The sequence below is a fragment of the Neodiprion pinetum genome, chromosome 4, assembly GCF_021155775.2.
Source record: "Neodiprion pinetum isolate iyNeoPine1 chromosome 4, iyNeoPine1.2, whole genome shotgun sequence".
Lineage (NCBI taxonomy): Eukaryota > Metazoa > Arthropoda > Insecta > Hymenoptera > Diprionidae > Neodiprion > Neodiprion pinetum.
Window position 1 is genome coordinate 21,398,371 of NC_060235.2, and position 23,783 is coordinate 21,422,153.

Sequence of the window (23,783 nt, forward strand, 5' to 3'; positions counted from 1 at the left end):
CATACATCCTTATATCATTACACATGCGACGTATTTTCAATCAATACGTTGCCGCTCCATATTGTTCTTTCTTGGGTTTTATACCCATGCTGGCTTCCCATCACGTCAACCATCACGAGAACCTCCTCGCACTAATTGCTAGACCCGCTCGACACGGTCAACCCGTGCAAATTGTTTTTGAGTTCCACTAGTGATTCACGGACTGTAATTTCTACGCCAGTTTCCTGGAATGTCGACCATTCGGGAGTAAGCCCTCGTATCAGGTCCCTAGGACGCCAGCCTGGGAAACACATAATGCTGTATGTACTCGTTCTTATTTCATATTTAACAAGTTAATTTCATTATGCAAGTTATCACTGTACACGGTCATAATACGACCCTATACGTGTATTTACGCATAGATACATTATTATCCTACAGCACTTGCGCCTTGCTAGCGCACCGTTCGGAGCAATACTGACTTGATACCATCAGACCTTCCATTCATTCTATTCTTTCAGGTAACGGCTTTTATAATAAACGAATCGAATAGCTGAATATAATCGTTTTATTTTCATTAATTTAATTATTAAAAGAACAAATAAAAAGGTAAAAGGGACAATCAAACAAAATAAATTCGAATCCATTTGTGTCGTCAACAACTCTGACGGTGATAGGGATTTCCGCAGAGTTACCTCCACTGGTCTTTACCGTCATTGTCGCTTAGTCATAAAATTTTCTTATTATGTCAATAATTTTGTGACTCCATCCAATCATAGTTAATTTTGTCTATAATAGATGATGTGGTACAGAGGGAGATGCACTTTTCAGGCCGACAACAAGGGCAAATTAGTTTTCTTCCTTGTTGCTAATTGTAAGTTGAATTTGTATTAATGCATTTAGCACTAAGTTGTGCTCGTGCTGAAATACCGTTTATTAATTTTTGTAATCTGTGCTGTCTAAAAGACATTCCTTCGCCCAATTTTTTGGTATCACATCTTCAGTCAATTTTACGAATTTATCTAATGGACACGCGACTCCGCAGTTTGGCAATTTTAACTGTATCGGTTCAGCGGACGAATTCTTGTACGAAACCTGAAATATGGAGAAAGAAATCAGAGGTTGTAAACATTTTAGAAGAAGGTTAACTTGCATGAAAAACATAGTATGACCGACCGTAAGAATTGATTATTAAAATGAAAGGAGTAGAATGTATGCCTACCGTCACAACAAAATTATCCAAAGCCTTAATTCTCAATTCCACGAGGACAGTCGCCGAGTACGGGGGAACGTGTGGCTCGAATACATTTAGCGTCGTTAAAAAGTTTGCCACTGTGGTATCATGGGCGCTGTATATCCATAGTTTTCTATTCGGGGTCAGCGTATTGTTTGCTTTTTTTACTAGATGATCTACCATTTCACCTAATAATCGTCCTGTCAGGAATCAGTGATTTTCTGAATGAAACTTCAATTCTCAGGGATTTATTTTCCATGGTTGATATACTTTTCGCAGGGATATTTCTACTTGCCTGAATACAATCTTTGGAGTATTTTATTGCGAGTTGGTATAGTGTAACTGACTTCGGCGACAGCTTTTAATTTATCTGGATATACAGATTTTGTCCACTCGGGCAAAGTGCGGTTATACAGAACCTGGAAAAAAAAACATGTCGATCACTCAGCTAAATTGTGATAAAAATCACTACATCGAAATTTCAAAAGCATTGGAATTATTAATATAATATGAAGATTATCTCTTCATTGAGAATCTCAAACGATGTGTTAAAAATTTTAAGTGTTTATCTGCCTGCAGCTGAATCTGTTACTGCCGTTGAATATTTAACAATTTATACATGGGAAATTTTGAAAAAATATTTTCACAGGAAGGAGATCTTTGGAGTGTAATATTGCAAACGAAGAATCTAGTATTTAAAAGCAAAACAAATTTGCACTTTTTTCATATGGTATGATGAAAGTCAAATATTGAGTGTTACATAAGTTTGCGAATTAATCTATCAAGCATTTCCAGTGGCATATTATGACATTAACACAGTTTTCGATTCATTGGTAATCAATATATTAATACAGTTATCGATTCATTGTTACGATTTATAGTTGTACACGTTTTGTTTCGGAAGATGATCGAGTTATTTTCTCCGTGAAACTAACGCCACACACGTTAGTTTCTTATATTTCAATGAAGACGTTTTCATGACGAAGAAAAATGATTAAAGCTTTGTACAGAATATTCGACAATCTTCTGCAACAGCAAATACAAAGAGGAATTTACTTTACGTTCTGTAGAATAGTATTCTTATCACAAATTTTTTCCACTGTAAATCTTTATATTATAAAAGATTGATAACATAGCGTGATTGGTAATTTGTTGATACGTATTCTGAAATGAATAAAATCCTCATTATTTCGCCCCATGTTTTATTTTTTGTTTATCTGACAGTAAACTTTACGCGACAGTTATTTACCTGAATATGAAGCGTATCATATATGGTCGCAACGTCATTGACAGATTGAACCAAATAACCAGTGTTTTTCCTCAAATAATCGTACAGCTCTTTGTTGTCATCGTCAATTTTCCTGACCTCAGGGGAATTCATAACATTTCGCAACTCCTTTTCATATTTTGGACAGTAATTTCTGCACGTCAGCAGGATGTCATCACACACGGGCATAGTATGGACAGGTATAGGCATCCATTCAAGTTCGCCCCAAACTTGATCTCCACCAGGTGGGTAAAGACCAGCCAAAGTAGCCTGTGCGGACATCAGCGTCCTGTCAACGTCCGTACTTTGTACATATATATCATGGGGACTATAATGTCTCGGCAGAAGATAGAAATAATTCTGTCTTAACCAGCGTCCGAGCATGAGATGCTGATGTTTTCCAATCTGAAATATTCAAACAATTTGTGTCCGACTTCAGTCGAATCCGTGAGCTTGGCTGTTTGAATTTGATTTGAGCAATTGCGAAACTAGGAATCGTGTACTAGATCGACAACCTCTGAAAGAAATAACAAGCTCTTGTTTGTCTCGTGTATTACTTTCGTAACATCGGCCTTTCGAGGTTGACGATTTACGTGCAAGTCTCAAAACATTTCGGGTTCGTTAATCACTAGCGTTCTTTCCTTGACACCGACTTCATGGGCAATCTCAGCCATTGGTCTTTGAGCGTTTGTGCAAGAACGGTAAAATCAACAAGATTGTCGAAATTCATGGTGTATTAATGGACGGTTCACTCACGTTGGTCAGTTCACCAAAGGGTACAGGCCAGAAGGATTCGTTGCCCCAAGGATCGGTGGGATAGGAAGTGATCGGTGTCCGGTCTCCGTGTCTGAAGAGCTGGATGAGAAATACGATAGGATAAAAATTAATATAGATATTAGAAACTAGGTACCACGGAGAAGTACTTACGACGTTTGCAAAAATCACGATTCCCAGCTCGGGATTTACGCAGGAAGACGGCGAGGTCGTGAAAATGATGAGGCTGGTTGACGTGATGGCGACGAACGCCTCGAAGGCGAACATTCTGCAACTGCCGATCAAAAATGTGAATTGAGCATATTTAATAAGTTGATAATGCACGTGCATCTACCGGAGATACGGATCTGTTGATCTGGGGGACTTTTGTGAAAGGTGGTAAGATGCTCCCACTACTCACTTTTGAGGTTTTGCTAATAAAATGTCACGAAGAAATTAATTTTATGCGATAATTTCGACAGGCTGGCAATCATATTTTCGCACACTTTCCATTGGCTCGTTCCCGAAAGTATCTACACATCGTACACATGCACGTATTCTACTGACGGACAGCTAAGCAACATCGATATGTTATTATTTACTCACGTGTCTACACACAATAACGCAACTTTCTTCTGTCTCACGGCCGTTGGGGTAACCTTTTTTATCTACTGGAGTATTGATACTAGATACATTATTTCCTGCGCTATCCTTGTCAACAGACAACAACTCGACGACTTTGTATTTCGCGAGATCCCTATTTCATGTGCACTTGTTGCGAAAATAACTATTGTGTAACATTGGTATGGTTTACGCGTCTTTTGACAGCGTTCCGTGCGTAAAGTAATCGTTTTTTTGACAGTATAAAAAAAAGCCGTTCCAAGTACACAAAAGTGCACTTTTATGTCCTAGTAATGAAAAGTGTTTTTTTCTGGCCGCCGCTATAAAAAAGTACATTGTGTACCAAGAGGGTAAAGTAGGTACTTTTAAGGCCAAGCGCGATGTTTTCCATACGAGTCGTAGACGAGCGCCCGAAGTTCTTAATTGCCACTTTTTTCCCGCATACGAGGGAATCATATGCTACTTTTCTCCCGTTTAACAGTTCAAAAAGTAAACATCATTGTTGATTCGAGAATGAAGTCTCTTTCGCCACGCGTATTTGTAATATTCGTTTCATATTGCAAACTTACGCTCGGCATAAAAAAACATCTTATTGCACAATCTTCTTATTAATAAATTACTTGCAATTCGTCCCCTAGAATATTTACCATGTTATTTAGACTGCTGATGATTTCATTGACTTCTAACTTGATCAATACTTTACGGGTGTGGCTAATAGAAGTTCTTCTGCTTCACTTTTTTTTTTTTTAGAGTAAATGCGACGGCGTATATCTCGAACTAGAACGACACCAACTCATGATGAATGAAATAGTGTAATGATTATTATATTGAAATAAATTATTATTATTAATATTTATATCTTCATTGAGATCTTAATTTCTTAAAGATAAGTTTTTTGTTGGACATTTAGAATTTAAAACTAGTTTCAGAAATTGCGTTCAAATACGTCTAATCAAAGAGTATGTTCGACATGTCGTACTCCCAAGACAGGTACCAAGAGAGAACGGCTTCTCGTTCCTGGAGAAGGCGGAAGGAATTATGCGAAGGTGGGCACCGCACGATCGACATTTAAGAATCAAATTTTACTTTAGTATTTCTTTGATTTTAGGTGGGTATATTTGAATCTTTAAAATAGCGGCCAAGGTCAACTAATTATTGATGCGAAAATTTAGACTGTCTTATTGTTGCCTAATTGGCGTCTTTTTTATATACTTCTTGCAAAAATTAAGGGAACAACAAAATTTTCGCAATTTTTTGGTGATTTTCAACAGGCTGTATTTCAGTGAAAAATGGTCGTGCAAGAAATAAAAAAACAAAGCTTTTGAAGCTTGAAGACTCTAGTTTTTGAATTTTTTGGTTAAAAATTTTTCGAAGCACTATTAGCCATGCAATCCTTGGATAAAGCACGAAGAAAAAATTTTCAAAATTTTTTACATTTTTTCTTTCGCTCTACGGGCATGGAAAAATTTTTCCGAGCTAAACCAATGCATAGGTCGCATAGCCTGTTTATTCAGCTTCAAGATGCTTTTTTTTAAACCTCGATACGACCATTTGTCTTCGAGATATCGAATTTTGAATGCCAAAGGATCCTTTTTCACTCAACTGCCGATATCTCTGGAACTACTGGTCACACAGCGAGCCGAAGGGCAGTTTCTTTTTCTGCATAAAATTTCCTACAAAAATCTGTCATGGTTGATGTCAAAAAATTTTTTTTTCCACCTGTAGCGTTAACGTGAAAAAAGAGCAAAAAAATGCCATTTTGCCTTTTTTTGGATAATCGACTGTATCTTCGTCAATATTGGGGGAAGAGCTTAGGTTAGAAGAAAATTTCACAGCCTAATGTACCCCAAAGGTCCCCCTAAATCGGTAGATCGATCGGTTCAGCGGTTTTCCTGGACCGATTGATTGAAATTTTAAAAAAATCAAGGGAACAAGGTTTTTGTTTCTTAAGGAACCTTGTTCTCTTAATTTTGTCAAAATTTCAATCAATCGGTCCAGGAAAACCGCTGAACCGATCGATCTACCGATTTGGGGGGACCTTTGGGGTACATTAGGCTGTAAAATTTTCTTCTAACCTAAGCTTTCCCCCCAATATTGACGAAGATACAGTCAATTATCCAAAAAAAGGCAAAATGGCATTTTTTTGCTCTTTTTTCACGTTAACGCTACAGGTGGAAAAAAATTTTTTTTGACATCAACCTTGACAGATTTTTGTAGGAAATTTTCTGCAGAAAAAGAAACTGCCCTTCGGCTCGCTGTGCGACCAGTAGTTCCAGAGATATCAGCAGTTGAGTGAAAAAGGATGCTTTGGCATTCAAAATTCGATATCTCGAAGACAAATGGTCGTATCGAGGTTTAAAAAAAAGCATCTTGAAGCTGAATAAACAGGCTATGCGACCTATGCATTGGTTTAGCTCGGAAAAATTTTTCCATGCCCGTAGAGCGAAAGAAAAAATGTAAAAAATTTTGAAAATTTTTTCTTCGTGCTTTATCCAAGGATTGCATGGCTAATAGTGCTTCGAAAAATTTTTAACCAAAAAATTCAAAAACTAGAGTCTTCAAGCTTGAAAAGCTTTTTTTTTTTATTCTTTGTACGACCATTTTTCACTGAAATACAGCCTGTTGAAAATCACCAAAAAATTTCGAAAATTTCGTTGTTCCCTTAATTTTTGCGAGAACTGTATTTTCAACCCAGAATCGTCTGTTCTCCTTGATCCTTGATCTACTCAATTTTTGAATGCATACTTTTCTGGCTCCTCTTCCATTTATTCATGGTTAGCCCTGTGCCTGAAGCAAATTCAATAAATTTTAATGGTAATGTATTGTTCGTTGATTGTTTGTCCAAAAATGAGGAAAATGTATAGAATGTACGTTACATGAGGATCTGCCAGTTATTAAGAGCAACGTTATTATAACAAAATAATGATCTTTTTTTTTCTCTAACACTCGAATTAATATAAGTTCAGCTGGAGCACCACGCTTATATATATTGTATATTTAAAAAATTGTACACTTTTTGAACCAGTATCAATTTTCTATCAAGAATCATTGAAATGAATAATTTGTTCAGCTGAACGCTGTATCTTTATCAGTGTACTTGTAAATAAATTAGTTCGTTCCCCTGACTTCAAGAGTCTTCACTTTCACTGTACACTCCCGAGATTTTGGTCCGTGCGCGTCGGAGCCGGCCAGCAAGTCGCGCAGTTTCGTCTCAGAACCGAAAAGCACCAAGTTGACGCGCAGATGGCGCGCTCAAACTTCAAAACTTTATTGTGCGTAACAAAATTGAGCGGAGAGTTAAACGCTAGCATATAAAAGATGCTTTACAGTTGTGCGATGCAAGGGAACGAGTAAATTTTTTACGTTACCTCTGGTAGCTCGCTATCGTAATGCTGACACAAATACCAATTCGTCAAAGAATTGTAGCTAGGACATTCAACAACCAAAATATTAAAAATAAATGTCCCCAAAAGGTACTTACGTCAATCTGCTAAATGGAGCCATCCAAGCGTACGATGGTACGGGCTAATATGTTTAAATTTCCGGACGTCAAATATGAACCTAACAGTAGAGTTAAGGGCACGTTGTAGCCTGAGGTGCAGACTCGCTGTCAAATCACAATAAACTAATAAACACTAGTCAAAGTGAGGTAGAATTATATTGAATTTACCAGCGAGGAGCGCGAGCGCAAGCGAGTAGGTGCGACAAGTTCTATCTTAGACCTCAATTGCCAGAGCGTACCATGCACTCTTCCCGAGATAGCCAGCACCTGTTCAGACCAAGTTAACAATGTTGTTAATTATGACCCCCAGGTTTTTGACCAGGATGACCCACGGAATAATTTCACGAATAGTGTGCATTGAAGTTTGACGGTGAATATCTTCTGAACAGTGACGTGTACAATAAAATTGTAAGAGACCTTTTTTGTAGAGAATTCAATTTCCTACGAAAATATGAGTTGCGCGTATTATAATGACTTTTTGTTGAAGAGTTATAAAATTCATAAAAAAAAGATATCTACCTTAAAATGATCAAGTTTTAACCTTCAATAACTTCTGAACAGTGAGGCATACAAAAATTGTAAGAGACCTTTTTTTAGAGAATTCAATTTCCCACGAAAAAATGATACATATTTTTTTTTTTATAAATAGTAGATACCGAGATGTGTATTTTTCTTCCTCACCGTAAGAAAAAAATAGAAAACTGCGAGGCGGAGAACCTTCCTATTAAAATTAAGAGCTCATACTTGGAGAGAATGTTTTTGAGGTCTCTACCAACCAAGTTTTCGGAGTACAAAGTGAAAAAAAAATAGTTGATTTTTTTGGCCCACCTTAATGTACATACATACAATGCTACTCTGCCTCCAATGCCATTGCGATCACAGCGAAGTACATATATTATAGCTTGACAGGTGAACAACTTGACCGACTATGTGAGGCTTGAGCCAAGATTCCGATACAGCGATAAAGTGATAATTTTTTCACAGAAATAGCTTCGAAACTCATCAATATGAAATACCAGCGACTGGGTGTTGACATGACAGGCATCAACAGACTTACACATCGCCATTAAAAGTATTATCCATCTAAGGCATCAAAACAATGTACTGAGACATTGCCCGTGCCAGCGAAACCAGATACCATAATATTATAAGCGTACACAGTAATCGTACCTATATAGAGATTAAGCGGAGAAGTCAAAAGGTCTCTACAGTGAAGGATTAGCGCACCGAATGAGTATGTTAAACAGCATGACAGCAACATACGTAGCAAGAAGAACCATCTGCGTGATTTGGATGAGTAAAGAAAGGTGCAGTTATACAAAAATGATTGCTATGAACTTTTAGCAGAGATACCAGCAATTTTGATAACGTGTCTAAGCGGAGCCCTATCTCTCTTCCTCGCGTGGATGTTGCCATTCTTCGTCCTAGCATAATTAAAAGTATTCACCCGCTTGGCAGCCCTGGCCGCAGCGAAGAATTTACGCGACAGAGTAATTACATCTACCAATCGTATTGCATCTACTGTTAGAGAATTGGCTGACTTCGTGGTCAGATGGTTTATGCCAAACTTACAGCTGTTACACCTCGGCTAGAAAGAGTAAATTGTCCTAGATTATCTAGTTTACGGTTGAAAATATTTATTATATACATGGTCCGTCCGGAAAGTAGTCGGACTGAATTTTTCCCGCCCAGACAGAATGACGGAGGGGGACCTTTTCGCGTGGGTCGGGTTAGGGGAGTCTTAGCTCAGCAATGCACCTGTCCCAAAACGCCTTCGAACCTTTCCGGAGTGTAGGTCGATTATAAAGTGAACCCCAGTCAAGATGCCTCGTCACGCTTCGCGATGAACCGTTTACTCGACCAGCATTACGTGATAAAGTTTTGTTTCGAACTCGGTACAACCGCAAGTGAAACCCATGAAATGATCAAGTCCCCAGCCACCCTAGAGCCCGGATGTAACTTCCCCAGACTTCTTTCTCTTCCCCCGACTGAAACGACTTCCGAAAGGACGGCATCACGGCTCGGTCCAGGCCATTCAAGAGGCTGTATAGAGATATATCGAATGATGTAATTATTGGTGACGATGGAATATTTGAATTTAGTAACGACTGGAAAATGATCGTAGAGTGCTGTGATCATTTTACGCTACGGGTTACAATAGTTGTTATCATCGCGCTACTTCGCGACCTTCCTACCCTCGCCTGATTCGCAACGAAACCATCCATCAAAAATATTGAAAAGAGATACTCACTGGCGTAGGCCTAGCATTTCAGGTTGAACGATGAATCGACGCACTTTACACACTGCAATAAGAATACAACAGAAAATTACTCACACAATATACTTTAATCAGATTTTATGTCACTACTGGTTGTCCGTGTCAGTACATGTACTTTTTCCGCAATGTTTCAGTGGTTTCTAATGCATAAATAAACGAACTAGAGAAAGCTATGAAAATAAGATCAATTGTACTGCATACATGCGTCAAATTAGAGCGTCGCGCTATATATCAGTCATCAATAACTTATGAACAACAGTTATATTGTAATTAAAATGAATATTTATTACGTACCTTTGACTTTTATTTATGATAGTGGTTGCTTTAGTTTTCACTTTGTGTTCAGACAAATATTGTAGTCCAACGCCCAGAACTCGTCTGATCTTGGTGTAGGTACTACGGTACTTGAGGGTTATTTACTTGCAGATGATCACAAGTTTGACATTGTGCTTCCAAATTACGGATAAGATAATGATATTATTATCGTTGTAGCGGTTATTCCTATTTCAGCTCGAAACAACGCCGAAAACAGGAAGTTTAAAGGATGACTCATGGTCGGCCCGTCCCGCGTGTTCAATAACACCGGCACACAAAAGAAAAATTGTTTGTACATTTGACCGGACCCACCTGCGGACATGTAATTCGACCCGCTGAATCCGAATTTGAAGTCCGTTTGGCCCGGTCACCCTCCAGATTTGAGTAAAGTGCAAAAAACCCCAAAAAAGGCAAAAAATTGCGAAAAACTGCAATCACATCGATGAAAAAATTTTTGTGGACTCGGATCAAGTATGATTTTCATGTATTTCAATTCAATGAATCTAAATATGAAAGTTAATTAGCCCGTTGAGCCGTCAGTTTGAAAAAATTGCGAAAAACCGAAAAAAATTGCATAAAATCATGAAAAACTGAAACTATCGAGATGAAAAAACTTTTTTGGATTCAGTTTTTTTGTCCCATTAACGTATCAAAATTTAAAAAAATCTTAAGAAACCAAAAAAATTGGAAAAATTGCAGTTAAAAATATGAGAAAAAATCTATTAAACACGATTGTTAATGACTTGGGTGTATTTTCATGGATGGAATATGATTTTAGAATTTAAAAATTTACCAAATTAAATATAATATATATATAATATATAATATAATAATTATGTTTTTAAAACGTCGAAAAAACGCATTTTTTTCTAAATTTCCGTAAGTGTGTGTGTGTGTGTGTGTGTGTGTGTGTGTGTGTGTGTGTGTCACAAAAATGGTTGTACGCTCTCTAACTTCCGTAAATTTCAACCGATGGTTATGATTTTTTTTGCACAATTTGGGTAGCGTACGCGGTCGATTGGTATTGAATTTGACAGGAATCCCTTAAGGTGTTTAGATTTTACAAAATTTTGAAAAATCGAGTTAATCGCTCTAAATTACGTAAATTTGAAGCTATCGAGCTGAATTTATGTACACAAATAGATTAGAGGACAAGGATGATTGAGGTTGAATTTCACAAAAATCCCTCAACGGCTTCTTGAGGGATTCAAGAATCATTAAAAACACTAAGATTGATTTCCGTTAAGTTTTTGATTTTTCGATACTTATGATGGTGTAACTCCCGAACGAATCGGAGGTCCATAATTTCCTTTGGAGGAAAACTTGATTGTAACTGGTCGAATGCAAGTAAAAAATTTCAGGAAAATCGAAGGTGTCGCAATTCAAAAAATTTTGATTTTTTTTTTTTTCGAAAAAATTTTAGAATTGTGTGGTTGGAAAAATTTTGAAAAATTTTTTTCAGAAAACTCGGACTTATTGACACATTTTATACTTGGATCATTTTTTGAAAAAAATGAAAGCTCTTGAAGGTAGAGCCAGTTGAAAGAAGTCTGTTTCGAAAAAGTTGAAAAATCGGAAAATTCATAAAATCGACACAGGTGGCTCAATCGAAAAACGGCCGAACACGTGTTCTTTTTTTTCGATAGACGAATTGAGAAAAAAATTGGCACCGAGATCGGCGTCGGTGACCTTCACCGATTAGGTGAAATGGTGTGGAATACCTCATACATATTATCTTATGCGGAACCACTGATATACATATGACTATATATCTCTATTGGTAACGTAATTGCTTAAGGAGAAACATTAGCTACCGTAGAAACAATTTCCGCATATGTACTAGGGTGGCTCATTTTTTAATTTTTATTTGTAAGGTGCTGTTCGAAAAATTTGTTACAAATATTGAAAATAAAACTGTCGTAAAATCTGGAGGCGGTAGGAAAATATTTAGAGGTCACTACCAATTATCGAAATGAATTGGATCACGGTACCAAAAAGTAAACTAATATATATACATGTATTAGTTTACAAAATTTTTCTCGTTTCGTAATCTCATATCATTAGAACAATTTTTGAAATTAAAAAGAAAAAAAAAAATTAATTTCAATAATTGGCAGCGACCTCTAAATATTTTCCTACCTCCTCCAGGTTTAACGAGTTTTTTTTTCAATATTTGTCACAAATTTTTCGAGTAGTACATTAAAAAAAAAAATGTTTCAAAAATGAGCCACACTAATGTGTACGTTATATTTTCGTTAGATATAGCCACAGTACCAGCATCGTGAAATCTGTCAGTTGTAAAACAGTTTCAGTTTTCTGGCCCAAGTAAATGTGACTGAATGTTTATTGAGATCAACGTATTAGAATCGTTATTTTATTTTATGAGCACAGGAGGAACGTCGGAATTGATTCATCGTTTTCTTTTATTTAATACTAACTGAAAATTAAAGTCACTTTACCGTATTACCGTTGGATTACCCCGGGGTAAAATTCCTTATTTCAGATGATAAATACGTTTAATGTTTGGTATATATCTCAAAGTCACTGTCGCATTGGGTGCTGTTGTAAGAAAAATGAAACATCTCAATTGTCTTCCTGCTGCATTTGAAGTTCGCGCAATAGTTGTGCTCTTTGCTTTTCTAATTCATCCTCGGATAATTCGTGGTGATGAGCAGCACCCTCGTTAACCGAACCGTTTTCACTGTGGGCAGACGTTCGTCGATGTTTTTCATCCTTACGTTTTCGGTCAGGAGACTCTTCTGAAGATGGTAGCCTTGAATAGGAACGCTGAACAAAAAATGAAAAGTTGAACAGCAACTTCACTAGTTGAGTAAACACACGTCGATAGTAATAAAGTTTCACTTACTGAACGGCTGCGGCCTCTTTTCTTCTTACTTTTCTTGCGCTTGGATTTTTTCACGTCAGATTCAGAACTGTCCGATTTACTCGGAGGACTCATAGATCGTGATTTTTGGGTTTTTTTCTTAACCCCTTTTTCACTTGTATCAGACTCCTGAAAATAGTAGAAATAGATTTATACGTTCTCGTCGAAACGACAGAAAGCTATTTCTATGTTTTTCTTGCACTTACACTATGGGACCGAGACCGTGACTTTCTTTTCGGTTTTTTCGTTTTCTTTTTTTTGCTCCTTATGTGATGGTGGCTACAACTTTCCTCGATCTCGTGCTGATACTCCTTGAATATCCTTACTCTCTCGCTCTCGAGTGTTATGGCTTTGAAATCGGATTCCCCTTCGATTTTGGCTCTAACATCGTCCCACGACATCTGATAATCAACGTCTAAGGTTTTAAGCAAGTTTTTAAATCCAATTTCAAGCTTTTTAAATTTCCTCGTTTCTTCTTTGATCCTCTCCTTTTCCCTTGCCTCTGCTTTTTCAAGCAACAGATTGTACGTGAGTTTGACATTTCCAGCATCCAGAGTCGCCGATTTTCTGTCCTCGCAAACTACCGTCGCAAACTCTTCAAATGTAGTGTTAACCTGAACGTCAAAACTTTTGTCCTTCAAAATTTCGCGAATTATTTTCTTTTCGTCGTGGAAACGTGACTTTAAATCTTCGACGTAAAATTTGAACAGATCTAATGGCGTTGATCCCGGCTGACCAAGCATGGCTGAAAATCGTATGTCGGCGGATAGCATAGGATAAAGTTCCACCCAGAGTGACATGGATGTCAGTTTGCCTTGCTCGTGTAAATCGTCCAATAAACTCTATAATGTATACAACGAAAGGAATGAATGACAGAACATAAAAAAACAATGTATCCATAAATGAATTCAGCGACTCACTATAAATCCGTCCCTATTTTTCCTCTCTAATCGTTTCCTTCGTTTTTTCTCCCGCTCCTTTTCCTCCTCTTCATCTTTCTCCAATTGACGAATATGATTTTCAAAAACTAGCAGAGCATCCTCCTTATCCATAGCCAACAAGTCCGCGTCTTCAGCAAACGCAGAATGCTGAAGCAGCAATGCTTGTGCCTCCTGCCAAGTGGTTTTGTATGTAACGTCTGTCATGGCGTCCAACACAAGGGCGAGTCGTTTGGTGTTACGTTTCTTCATAACCTTTGCTTCCTCTTTTTCACGTTTAGCCAAGTTGAATATAACATCCTCGTAAATGTCACGACGATCCGAGTCTCCAACCGAACGCCAAAGCTCCAAGTTACCATACATCTCCTCACATTTGTAATATTTTGTATTACTCGTCATCTTCTCGTGAGTCAATAAAAACTGTTCTAAGTCCTCCTTGGCTTTTTTCAGCCTGACAAAAGAAAAAAAAATACTCCGATGTAATTCAGTTACAATAAATGATGAACAGATTTTCAGCAACAAATAATAACTCTACCTCAGTCTTTCCTGTTCACGTTCTTCTTTGAGCCGTTGAGTTTTGTAAGCGTTGAAAGCTTGTTTTCTCTCGTTCAATTTCTTCATCTGTGGGTACCTTGGATCATTTTGAATCATTTTCACTGCCTGTTCCCAAGTAGCATTAGAGGGTACATCTCGCTCCTTCAGCAGCTCCTTGAATGCTTCGATCGCTTCCTTTTTATCTTTAAATTGCACTTTAGGTTCAGGAGTGCTGTTCCTACTTCCATTGGCAGAACCTTTCGTCGAGTTACTATCGTCGTCTGGCTTTGTCGGAGGAGTTGGAATATTTATGGCGGCGAGGGTTGCCGCCATAGCCTGTTCGATTGCCGATTTACAGCTCGCCTCAGGAGTGCTTACTTGTGGTGTCACGAGTTTTGGCGACAACGCATGCATCACAGGTGGAACAAGAGCCCTGAAAGGATGTAAAACGTTTGATAAAATATTTTCAGTTTATTGAAATTAACAACACTCACGTATTCGGAGTGCTGCTTGGGACAATAGCAGAGCCGGCAACGGCAGCAGCAGTAACAACTGCAACTGAAGCAACAGTGCCAGCTTCTTCAGCAGCAAGCTTTGCCTTCAATTCCTCAAGCTCAGGTGGTATAGTCCACCTTGATTCTTTGGTTGTGACATTGTGGTAGTAAATTTTACTATTGTCAGATTTGTACTCTTTCCATGGGCACTGAGATAGTAGTAATTCACTTGGAGTTTTCAATTCATCAGGCTTTTCCCAAAGTGATTGCTTTGTTGCACTATTATAATAATATGTACGACCATCTGGAGCTTTGTGCTCTGTCCATTCGGATTTTTTTTCCGTTGTTGGAATTGATGGCGTTACTGTGGCTGGCTCAAGTGTCGATGTTGTTGATGTTGGGACAGCTGGTGATCCACTTATTTGAGGAGGCGCAGCTGAGAACAGTAAAACAAAGTGAAGAAACTTAACTAAACGGGAATTCCTTGATACGTAATAAGAGTGGAGTTTAAAAATTAACACAATATTCTCCATCAATAAAATCTTAGAAGCAAAATTTAATTTCAGTTACAATATAATTCTGGCTCAAGTATAAAAGTCACAGGGTATATCATTCTTAATTATTATCCGACTGTTGATACAATAATGATGTAAATTTGACACTTTAATACTTTACTAGCCCATTGTCAATTGATACTACATATTTATCCATGATCCTAAAAAATGAAATAAGCCAAGAAGTAAATCACATTGATTGCAATAGATTTCCAATAATAGTGTTAAATGATTACTCATCTTACCTATAACGTTTATATCAGGAGGAGGTCCAGCGGAGATCGGAAAACTGAAACCAGGTGGCGGAATAGAAAATTGAGGTGGCATCATGCTTGGAGGACCTGGGGGCAACCCTGGAGCCGGTATATAAGGGGTGCCAGGCATGATTGGCGGCACAAAACCTGGTGGCATGCTCGGTGGGACTGAAGGAAAGCCAGCTACAGTCCCAGGTGGCGGAATGCCGTCACTAGATGCCTTTGACACGAAAACAAGTTACACGAAATCGAATTGAAATCGAAAAGTTGAAAGCGCACAAGCGTCAGAAATGCGCTCATCGCGTTTGTTTTTCGCACCACTTAACGAACGGCTCACTCTGCGACGGTCAACAGTTTTGAAGGTTAGGTTAGGTTATATTGACGCGCCAGCGGAGCAGCTCGCCGGTTTTGGTGAATAAATAATACACAAATATATTCTCACCATGATCCGTCCTCTATACTTCGGTTATAGCACGTTGATCATTTATCGGCAACACCGGCATCCACAAATCACAACGATATATAATTCACTTCGTACCTCACACGGACTCGCAATTGTAAGTTGTGTTGTGACCATAGGGCATAGACATATAAGAATTTAGGGTGCGTTCCAAATTTAGCTCCCAGTGATGTCAACAATTTTTTATCTCGTTTGCGCTGCCAAAACCGTAATTAGCTCTACCTCTGTCTTAGGGAGTTCTTCACGCTGCCGCTGCCAGTTAGTTACGGACCGCACTCTTGGAATGGTTTTTCGTCGCTTGTTCCACTCGCGTTTCAGTCTCTTTCCGATGTTCAAACGCGTCGATCGATCGCTCGAAATACTTCGATAGTCTCGATGCAAGTGGCGTTAATTTTCAAATCGGTGAACGGCGAAACAATCTCACGGCAGACTTCGACCAGCGCAATAGCGTTGATAATAGTTTCTACATATTAGTTTGTTGTAATAATCCAAGTCGATAATTGTTTCTGTGTTATACTCTTAAGTGGTATAATTATTGTCTGCATTGGTGCTCGGAGATTGTCTGGAGCATTTATGGAATTTCACATACCGGGACAATCTCTTGAAATATAGTTTCAAGAGATTGTCCCGGTATATTCATATTTACTTGCAGTTGCTCTTTTCTCGGTAACGCGAAAAACGTCACTTGTCATTCATTATTTATGCTTTGATTTTTGATATATTTGTTATTGTAACATAATTTGACGTCACCATAAATTGGCATCTTTGGAAAAATGTTCGTTTGTTACCCAATGTTTACTCAAAGATTATGGCAACGCGTCATCACACCGACAATACCAACACAATCACATCTTCACCAACGCTACACATACGCGTTATATTTTTCCTCTGAGCCGCCAGAGCGTGCTGAAAATCGAGGTACGTTTTTATACATTGGATCTTATGGGACCTTCCACTCTATCCCATACTCATTGACTTGCCCCATATGCGTCGTTCGGTCTCCTTCCCTCTAATCTTCCTGTTGTTCAGCTTCGAAATTCAGCATGGCGATTTAGAAAACGTCACTGCGATGTGATGTTTAATTGGCTGCTTCGGTTGGACCGGAGCTGTCGTTGGACGAATAAATTCGAATGGAACTAATCGTTTGCACTTGTACGTCATCTGTCAAACTCATAAACTTGTTGAAGGAAGGTAAGCGGAGGAAATTGACATAAACATCAATAATGTCGGAGGGAAGCAGATTGTTGGAGTGTTTGTTAAAAGTGTCGGAAAAAGCGGCGAATATAGCGAGGGTGTGTCGCCAAAATCGTCAGTTGTTTAAACTCTTGGTACAGGAAAAATCTGATGAGGAAAAGAATCCGAGATTTGTACAGGACTTCAAAACTCTAGCCGATGTATTGATACAGGAAACGATAAAACACGACGTGGGAACGGAGGTATAAATCATTTAAAAATTGCGAAATTGGTACGCTAAGGATTACCCAAATAAGTTGGTTTGAAAATTAAAGGCAGTTTCCAGACCTGGCGGAGCATGTAACAGGCGAGGAGAATAACACGTTCAGTAACACATTGGGCGAGTCTGTTACCGTCAAAGTTTGTTCAAATTTTGACGACACTGCCAACCTCTTGGAAAGAGTTCTCAATAACGATTCCGAAGTTGCCAATCTACTCGCTGTTGAAGTGCACAGAGAAATTCAACTTTCAGATGTGCCGGGGAATAATCACGTTCCTGATAATCTCAAACTCACCACCGATGCGCTCGGCATATGGATAGACCCAATTGGTAACTAGTATTCAAAGTTTTTCAGATTTCTCATTGCCTGTAATGTGATTTTGGAATATCTATTCATGCATGCTTTGCAATTTAACATTGTTTCCTTATATTCACTGACACTGTTTCTTTCCATGTACAAAGAAAATCTACCATTATTTGGTCAATCTATACTAGCTTAGCGCACAACTCTGATCCCCTCAGGGGATTTCAGATTCTTTTTGTGGCCCGTAAGGTCTTGGCACTGTTTTTCATGTCCTAATAAATCAATGCACGCAATCTACATGATAGGCAGCCTTGGAATGCTCTTATTTAAATTTCCTAGATTCTACCGCCGAGTATATTCATGGGGTAGAAAAAGTAGATGAGGTGACGGGTGTGCATTTAAGCGGTTTGAGGTGCGTTACCGTGCTCATTGGAGTCTTTGAGAAAACCACGGGACGTCCAGTTCTAGGTGTGATAAATCAGCCGTTCCACAATAATACTTGTGATTCCGAGTAAGTTGATAAATAAGTATCAATGGGAAATCGTACCTGGGCTTGGAACTAGGTTGAAATCGTTATTGAAAAGCTTTTATCGATTACTTCATTGCTGTTTTTTTCTCCTTCGCTTCACTTAATAGGTGGCTGGGATTGACCTACTGGGGCTTCAACTATAATGGTGTTAGACTGTCCTCGATAAGTGGTCCAGAACCAAGTAGGAATGTTGCTGTTCTGAGCAGCTCAGAGAGTGCGGGTATCAAGTCAAAGCTATCTGAAAATGGCTTCACTTTGGTCGAAGCAGCTGGAGCTGGCTATAAGTTGTTGACGGTGATTCTTGGCCAGTCTGACATCTACATTTTGTCTAAGGACTCCACATTCAAGTGGGACACTTGCGCAGCTCAGGCTATATTGGGTTCCTTGGAAGGAGGTGTAATTGATTTTAGAAACTTCTTAAAAACTGACTCTTCAAACGATTCGAATCTCATTTACTTACCTGCGGATAACGATTCCTGCAATCGAGGTGGCATTGTTGCTTACCGCAACATAGAAATCTTGGAATCTATTAAAAAAATATTATTATCTCACTAGCGTTAAAAGACGGTGCCAAATTTTCATGATCTTGCAACTCGATCCCCGTTTTTATTCTGATTTTGGATTTTAATTCAAGTTAAGTACATGCAGGGCACGCTGTACTTAAGATGAACCGGTGTTTTTAGCAATCAGTTCTAAGACGATATATTAATATCTAAATACCTATTTGCAAAGTTGTTACTGAATAGTCCAGATTTATACCCGCTCTAAAAATGTACTTAAGCAAAGTCAAAGTTATTGTGCAATGTTACTGTACTGTTATCTAGTTACTAATTACTATTACAATGTGATTTAAAGTTACCTCACCGCCGGTGACAGTAAAATATAACTGAAGATTTCATTGCACTCATGACAAAAGAAATGTACTTGATAGTAATTTCACGTACAATTTGCCTTAATCGATGTAAATCTAGTCCAATTTGATAGATCGGAAAAATCGATTTTTAAACATTGTGGGGGAAAAAAGTGAACATTCAAGAGCCAGAGCTTCCAAATTCGATCTTTACTTTTTCATCACGAAGCCAGGCTGATCAAGTCTTAATTGTTTAAATCCATGGTCGGATTTTTCAGGATTCATTATTTTTATCTCATCCGCGAATCATTGACTTCATGCAGCCGTTCAATATCAAATACTTCACATTTTTCATCCACGTTTACAGCAATTAATCGAAAGTTTACATTCCTCTACATTAGACATTCGTTGTCGTCTATATAGAATCTCTATTTTATGTTAAAGAATAATTTTTATGTACTTAAAACTTCTACTTATCTCACCATTATACACATATATTTACATATACAACATCTAGGTATACATACCTGTAATATTAAGTGTTGAAGAATTGTAGCAAAGAAATTAATAAATTAAATGGGATAAAAGTTGTAAGCCTGAAATTTTACCCGATCTAGCTGGTTTCACCGCTAATTTCAATTAAGATGCCTAAAATTGATGATTTACCATCAATGATCACGCGATTACGGTCGACAAGAAGCGAAAGGTAAGAAAAAATGTGCAGATTTGCCAGTTTCGAGACAGACGAATTTCCCCTGAACGGCGATAGAATTTGAATCGTCGATTAAGGATTCAAGACCACGCGGTAGATCAGGCTTTGCCAGATAAATCCTGCGGCCCGTATCGTACCTAATCAAGAACTGTAAGACTTGTTCAATATCCAGCGATTTCGCGGAATGAATTGTGAGATTGATGATCGCAGTTGGAATCGCGCGATTTCAAAGATCGAAGGGGAGGTCCTCAATATTCCATTAAGGGATGAGAAATTCGTACTGAGTACTTCGACCGTGTCGTTTTACGCTTTAAGCTTCCGCTCAACACTGCAAAAATTTCCACCAATTCCGCCGTAAGCCTACATCAACGATATTAAAACCGTGTTATAGACAGGTGCGGATATTCCCTGGGGAAACGTATAACGCAAGGGAGAAAATTACCATTCGGTTTACAAGAATATCAATATATGTGTTTTATATATAGAAACATTTTATTACACTGTATAGGGGCGAGACGCGTTTAGTAGCGAATTTCCTCTGTGCGTTGGCATGTTGCGGATGACTGTGTACGTAATACTTCATTAATATAAATCGTTAAGTATACCCAAAACGTATTTGTTAGTTTCGTTTTGCGAGACGGCTGAATTAGTGACACTAAATACGACAAGATTCATTTATCGCGCATTATGGTCAACAGTCTTTTACAGATTAATTATGATTACGTATTTGTTACCTGTAACGTTGTTAGACATTGTAAAATATACATACTGGTAACATATATTCATATGAATGTATACAAATCATTATGTGTACATACCAATATCATTATTATATAAACGAAAACAAAAATCTTATGCAAAGCGTTACACAGTTTACATTTAACAATAAATATAAGATAACAATTACTCAATGTTTATTCGTACTTTTTGTTTTTCCCCGTAGCAGTACAGTCATTATTTATCTTTTATGGCTAGGCAGCTCTATTTCATATTCTACTGTACATGGGGTGTGCGACTAGAATTATTTACTTCGATGTTACGAATTATCAACAACGACATGCGATGGTATCCGCGCAACGATTAAATCAGACGTTTGAATACTGCAATATTGCACCGCGACGGGATTTTTGGTTGTGGAGAACCCGGTAGATCCGATAAAAACAATGAAAGAATATTTCTCTGAAAATCTAAACTCACAGAGAAAAAAAGATCCAAACAGTAGAGTAAAATCGCTTGCGAGGACATGTTGCGTTACGATACTTATTCCAATGTATTTACAGTACCATATGCATATTATTTCTCTCGATTATTCGTATGCCTCTGTATGAGAATAAATTACGAAAATAAATAAAATACCTGTGTGCAGGCGACTCACATCACTCCAAGGACTCCTGCGCATAGACAATTAGACAACAATCATTATCTCACCTATTAAATCTAGTTGCCTACAGACAGGCTGATTTACCCCATCATATTTCCATCTCATGTTCGGTAAGAGTAAAAAACCGATAAATACCTTGTCCGCAAATTGCGACGTACAGAGTCAAATTTATATTCTCTCAGAAAGTCTATTAAATCGACACGAGGCGCTGATTTGTTCGATAAAAAAAAAAAAAAAAAAAAGAAAGGGAAGTGGTTCAAACTAAGAGCAAGGACAGCCCACTGACACACGCTGCTAAAAGTTGTCCGCACAATGAGAAGAATGACGTCGAGTTAAATGTATAGTTCAATTCTGTTAATTTTCGACTAGATCCGTTCCTCCGGATGTGAGTCAAGCCGAATGAGACGGCGACTCTGCGCCTGACCCGATCTCGTCGAGATAAGATCCGTGTGACGGAGACTAGCGGATCGTGCAGGAGCGTAATGATGCCCGCTAGGTTTCCGCCTGACGCTAATATAAGTGCTGCAGGTGTTGATCCTCCGGAGAATCGAGTTGTCCGGAGCCTCCAATCCTGCAACGCGATCAGGGAAGGATCATTTCTTCGGATCGTGCGAGGAGGCCACGTCTGCAACGAACCGTCACTTTCGAATATCAACTACGTTCACCACGTCGGTTTCAAGTGAAGGTCCAGCAGTATTCGATGATATTCCTACATAAATGTATAGTGTTTCTGTTTTTTCAATTTGTAACAGGTGTGTGTCGGTTGGTGTTTGTTAATCTGTTTCACATGTTGGCTGCAGGCGGTTAATAGACGGTATTTAAACAATTGCCGTCGAACACTCACTTTATCAAAAAAAAAAAAAAAGAAAAATGATCGTGCGTTATTAGCTCAAGAATATTCGTATTTTAACGAGCAGAGACTGCGTGATATGTTTCTTCTATGTTCGACTGTTCACGAATACGTAATGAAAATAAAATCAACTGTCAAATCTTCAATCATTTGAAATCTATAAAATCACAGTCAACGTTATTTTAGCTTATTTGAAATGGCAATGGTTAATTGCAGAAATTAGACTTGTAAAAACGATAATTTTTCAATTATTTCTGTTGAGGATCGACGTATTTGATCCTCTTCCGCAGCTGATAATGCTTGTTGTGGATTGGTGGGGTGCTGTTCGTGGGTTTGGAAAAAATTAGGCATGTTAGCGAAGCATGAAGAACCGACGGAGTTGCTGAGTGACGACTTTTCATCTTGTAAATTAGATCAGATATAATATTTCAGCACTTAGAACGCTGTGGAAGGAAATTAGATTGGACGCATTGCGATTGTACGTGTACGTGTACGTTATCTATACGTGTACAAATTTCTGGCAGACTCAGAGCCAAGCTTGCGGACTTCGATTTAGGCAATTTGGGATTACTGATTCGATCTGCGGCTTATATCTGGTTTAATCAATATAGTCTTATGAAGTGCAGATGCTATCAAATTCCATGAACTCGGCTCTGAATGCGATGCGAAGTATTTACTGCACTCTACTTGGGATATTTCATATCCAAGATTATTAACTAACAAATGTTCGTCCCTCAGCAAGTCCGTTTCGAATCCTCGTGTTACTTTTGGAAGAAACGATCTTAGAAATAATACACTCACAAAAGAAATAATTTAGAATCATTGTCAAGCAAGTCTGAAGCTGTAATCAACGCTGCAAAATTCGGCCGACCATTAATGCTGAATTAATCAAGAAAAACACAAACTACAAGAGTGAACCATATCCGTTTTGGAATCGATATACTTAATTGTGAAACCAAAATGGGCAAAACCGATCATAACCCACTTTAAATTGAATATCGGGCTTAAAATAATTTTAGAAAACCTTTACGCACCGAGCGCTGTATCGGACAAGAGAAAATGACGGCAAGAATAGTTTAGTTATGATTTCACGCTCGAGGAAAGCCCAACAGCTGAGAATGAACCTAGAGAAATTTACTCGCACGTATGAATGGGCACTAGTTTCTACAGTTCGCTCTCAGTTTATTCAAGATGACGAAACGTGCAGCATAATGAAAGGCGCGTTCATTACCGGTTAAAGCGATTCCCGCCATGCTTGTATGGTGCGTTCTTCGACGACCCTGAGGGATGATCCGCTGCATGCACGGGACTCGTGCAAGGGTCAGCAGAAACCCGGCTCTAAACCTGGCGTTCATCCAGCAGTAGATAACCGGGTTATAGCAGGAGTGAGACATGGATAGCCAGTGCACAGCGACCCACAAGTAGGGCAATCCCGACCATTCTCGTAACCGGTCATCGTGGTCAAGGCCGAGCTGTTGGAAAACAATGCCGTTGGAACAGATCTGCGAACAACATCACGGAGTGCGAAAACATCATTCGATTCCTCACCGTCAGTACGTTGAACGGAAGCCAGCATATCGTGAAGACAATCACGACGGTCATCATCATCTTCACCATCTGAAAACAGAGAAAAGAAA

The 23,783-nt window shown here is 38.4% G+C and overlaps 4 protein-coding genes across 14 annotated transcripts in view; 1 reads left to right on the top strand and 3 right to left on the bottom strand.

The window, feature by feature from the left end:
* Positions 1–527: 527 nt before the first annotated feature.
* On the bottom strand, positions 528–10,079 carry LOC124218218 (prostatic acid phosphatase-like). Of its 4 annotated transcripts, XM_046624732.2 has the most exons (10): positions 9,929–10,079; positions 9,608–9,659; positions 7,525–7,623; positions 7,336–7,415; positions 3,408–3,528; positions 3,237–3,335; positions 2,463–2,885; positions 1,509–1,632; positions 1,202–1,413; positions 528–1,074 (listed from the first exon to the last, which is right to left on the bottom strand). In XM_046624732.2, exons 4-10 carry the CDS (start codon positions 7,356–7,358, stop codon positions 916–918), a joined length of 1,161 nt encoding a protein of 386 aa, XP_046480688.1. In that variant the 5' UTR covers positions 7,359–7,415; positions 7,525–7,623; positions 9,608–9,659; positions 9,929–10,079; the 3' UTR covers positions 528–915. The 4 variants fall into 4 exon arrangements, with proteins under 4 accessions (XP_046480688.1, XP_046480689.1, XP_046480690.1 ...); XM_046624733.2 differs by lacking the exons at positions 9,608–9,659; positions 9,929–10,079 and adding an exon at positions 8,185–8,274; XM_046624734.2 differs by lacking the exons at positions 7,336–7,415; positions 7,525–7,623 and having other exon boundaries at positions 9,929–10,075.
* A 2,196-nt stretch (positions 10,080–12,275) lies between these two features.
* Prp40 (pre-mRNA processing factor 40) lies at positions 12,276–16,392 on the bottom strand. Its single transcript, XM_046619639.2, has 8 exons — positions 16,050–16,392; positions 15,599–15,827; positions 14,800–15,235; positions 14,307–14,738; positions 13,754–14,222; positions 13,040–13,675; positions 12,816–12,962; positions 12,276–12,736 (listed from the first exon to the last, which is right to left on the bottom strand). Exons 1-8 carry the CDS (start codon positions 16,050–16,052, stop codon positions 12,533–12,535), a joined length of 2,556 nt encoding a protein of 851 aa, XP_046475595.1. The 5' UTR covers positions 16,053–16,392; the 3' UTR covers positions 12,276–12,532.
* A 412-nt stretch (positions 16,393–16,804) lies between these two features.
* Ipp (inositol polyphosphate 1-phosphatase) lies at positions 16,805–19,797 on the top strand. Of its 2 annotated transcripts, XM_046619653.2 has the most exons (5): positions 16,805–16,985; positions 17,097–17,503; positions 17,580–17,850; positions 18,164–18,335; positions 18,461–19,797. In XM_046619653.2, exons 2-5 carry the CDS (start codon positions 17,291–17,293, stop codon positions 18,906–18,908), a joined length of 1,104 nt encoding a protein of 367 aa, XP_046475609.1. In that variant the 5' UTR covers positions 16,805–16,985; positions 17,097–17,290; the 3' UTR covers positions 18,909–19,797. The 2 variants fall into 2 exon arrangements, with proteins under 2 accessions (XP_046475609.1, XP_068991215.1); XM_069135114.1 differs by lacking the exon at positions 16,805–16,985 and having other exon boundaries at positions 17,025–17,503.
* Positions 19,798–20,393: 596 nt separating this feature from the next.
* Positions 20,394–23,783, bottom strand: part of LOC124215832 (RYamide receptor) — a 100,891-nt gene continuing 97,501 nt past the window's right edge. For 6 of the 7 annotated variants that reach the window (XM_069135112.1, XM_069135111.1, XM_069135110.1 and 3 more), the window contains exons 7-9: positions 23,695–23,763; positions 23,378–23,618; positions 20,394–21,867 (exon numbers count right to left, since the gene is read on the bottom strand). In XM_069135112.1, the coding sequence (XP_068991213.1) occupies positions 21,662–21,867; positions 23,378–23,618; positions 23,695–23,763 (516 nt within the window). In that variant the 3' untranslated portion in view covers positions 20,394–21,661. Of the gene's footprint in view, positions 21,922–23,377; positions 23,619–23,694; positions 23,764–23,783 lie in introns of all 7 variants that reach the window. The other variant, XM_069135113.1, reaches the window with a different exon arrangement.